This window comes from Fusarium subglutinans (assembly GCF_013396075.1).
Source record: "Fusarium subglutinans strain NRRL 66333 chromosome Unknown NRRL66333_c0000115, whole genome shotgun sequence".
NCBI classification, from domain to species: domain Eukaryota; kingdom Fungi; phylum Ascomycota; class Sordariomycetes; order Hypocreales; family Nectriaceae; genus Fusarium; species Fusarium subglutinans.
Genome location: NW_023502178.1, coordinates 1 through 2,384, shown reverse-complemented (window position 1 = coordinate 2,384; position 2,384 = coordinate 1). Strand labels below are relative to the sequence as shown.

General features: G+C 41.0%; 1 protein-coding gene across 1 annotated transcript; it reads left to right on the top strand.

The window, feature by feature from the left end:
• Nucleotides 1-211: 211 nt before the first annotated feature.
• FSUBG_8407 (uncharacterized protein) lies at nucleotides 212-1,057 on the top strand (the record flags this gene model as incomplete). Its single annotated transcript, XM_036686813.1, has 1 exon — nucleotides 212-1,057. The coding sequence occupies one exon, from the start codon at nucleotides 212-214 to the stop codon at nucleotides 1,055-1,057; it is 846 nt and encodes a 281-aa protein (XP_036536093.1).
• Nucleotides 1,058-2,384: the final 1,327 nt, after the last annotated feature.

Here is a 2,384-nt window from a genome sequence, read left to right as displayed (position 1 = left end):
AAAAACTAGTTAAAATATATTTAAATAAATAATAATATAATATTTTTATATAATATTAAGTAATATTGTATTTAAAGGAATATGTATATATAAACTATAGCTAAGATATCGGGCCAAGTAGTCTGGCTGTTGTACAAGGGGGGTGCCTCAGGCACTAGCGACACATTTTATTACTAAGAGCGGTCGGTTAATCCGCGGCAAAGCCGCAATCATGAACGCGCTTACGCTCGCGGATTGCTTCAAGACTTCCAAGCTTCACATCACAGTCAAGACCTGCGCTGCCCCCTTTTTCTGCTTCCGGATTTTTTCCCCGACAAAAATGAACACACCACAGCAGTCACGTGATACGGCACGTGGTCAGTCCCTTGGGCAGTCTCCGACCCACGTCTCAGGACAGCCACAACGCATTGTCCGGATCCCTTTCCCGCCTCGCGTCCCACCGATGCGTCGCGCACAGACCAACAACACCACCACGCGCCGACCATCAGCCACCGCCCCACCTCATCATCCTCCAGCCACTGCCCCACTTGCTGCCCCAGCCACCAGCTCCCAAACCCAAGCCCAAGCACCCTCCCCGCCCCCTCTTGCAAGCCAAGCGTCATTGCGAAGTTCGCCAAGGGTGAACACTATCACCAGCCAACCCTGGTCACTGGAAAGTTCGCAAGTTGCGATACTTGCCAGCCTTGACCAGCTTCTGCAGGAGTACAAGAGTGGGCAGGCCACTCAAGCCAGTATTCTCCATGAGCTTCAGAGGATGAATGGCTCAAATGACTCTCAGATTCGGGACAACCAGCTAGAGATCCTTGCTGCTGTGCGAGCTCTGAAGCCATCAGCAGACGATGAACGTGCCAATCTGGCAACCACCGGAATCATGAGCGCCGTTGGGGTTCTTGCCCTTGACTTTACCGCCATGTTCTCGAGGCCCGAAGGCTCGAAAACTCTCGCTCTTCTCCGACTCAGTGCGTCGTTTGGGCTCTGTGCTGTTGGCCTTAGTGCCTGGATTTTCTTCTCTGGTACTAAGGAGGTTGGGCGAGCTGCCCAAGCCAAAGACCGCTAGGTTCGGTTCTGCGGCAGTCTTTCTATGTTCTTTACCGTTGTTGCGGTGGTCCTTGCAACCACAGGTATTTTTACTTTCTCTGGAGATGGAACTAGCTGGGTTTGGTCATTGTTTCCCGCTGTGTTTGTTCCCTTCGTTGTGGTTTGTTGGTGGGAGTCTGGCATGAGAGAGTGCATTTTTGCGAAGTATGGACGCACAAGTTCGTGGTTTTAAGTTTATGATACATGGTTTAGACGCTTCGGTTAAGTCTTATTCTCTTCTCAAATACCTGTAATACAATGATAATAAGAAATGCAAAACAGTATTAAAGTGTTCTACATCTGGCTTATACGTTCTCTAAAAATAACTTACTTGCAGTTTATAATAACTCTTTCCGTTATTATAAGCAATCTTGCCCACAAAACAGCTTTAGTAACGGGAAAAGGTTTAGGTAGGAAGACTTTTATTACGTTTTGCTGTTTATTAATCTAACTTTTAAAATAAAAGGATTAAGCTAGGACTTGTAAGAACTCTCAGAGACAAAGGATGCAGGTAAAGGTCAAGAAGGACATGTACCTGTTTCTAATAACTATTTCAATGCTATCTAATCAAATATTTCTGCGAAGAATATGATAAAAGTAGGTGTTCAGCTTCCTCTTGAGTCGTGTCAATAGTCGCCTTAGTCTTGTCAAGAAGTTGAATTAATTGCTGCGCAATGGAGTATGCATTGAAACCAAATTAATAACTTTGCCTCGTGTAAGGCACGTAATATAAGCATTAGTATCAGTTTCTATTAACTTAAAATAATACTCTTATTAAATCAGTTTAAGTAGTATATTAATTACCTAATATAATTACCTAGGATAAGCTTTTTAGCCTATTTAATAATTATATCTAATTTATAAAGAGAACTTAAATATATTTACTAAGTAATAATATAACTTTGCCTCGGTCTAAGGGAAAATGATTATTTTATTGCTTACTGATCTATTCTGGAAAGAATTTAGAACTGTCCTTTAACTAAGGAAACGCAATGCTAATAACAGCACTAACAAAAACAGACCTGCAGACTGAATAAAGGGCAACGCATTTAGTTACACTTAGTGCTATCTGTAGTATATCCCAAGAACTTTTCTCCTATTTATTAAATATCTTCTTTTACTGGCAGACTGGTTAATATGTCTTCTTAGTAAAATACTTACTTCCGTCCTAAAAAGTATAGAAGGTTAATAAGGTAGCCTTAAACTATATATTATAGCTTTATAGTATATTATATATTATAAACTGTATTACTTTCTTTTAATTAACTATAATATATATTAAGACCTAATTTTATATAAAGGTCTTA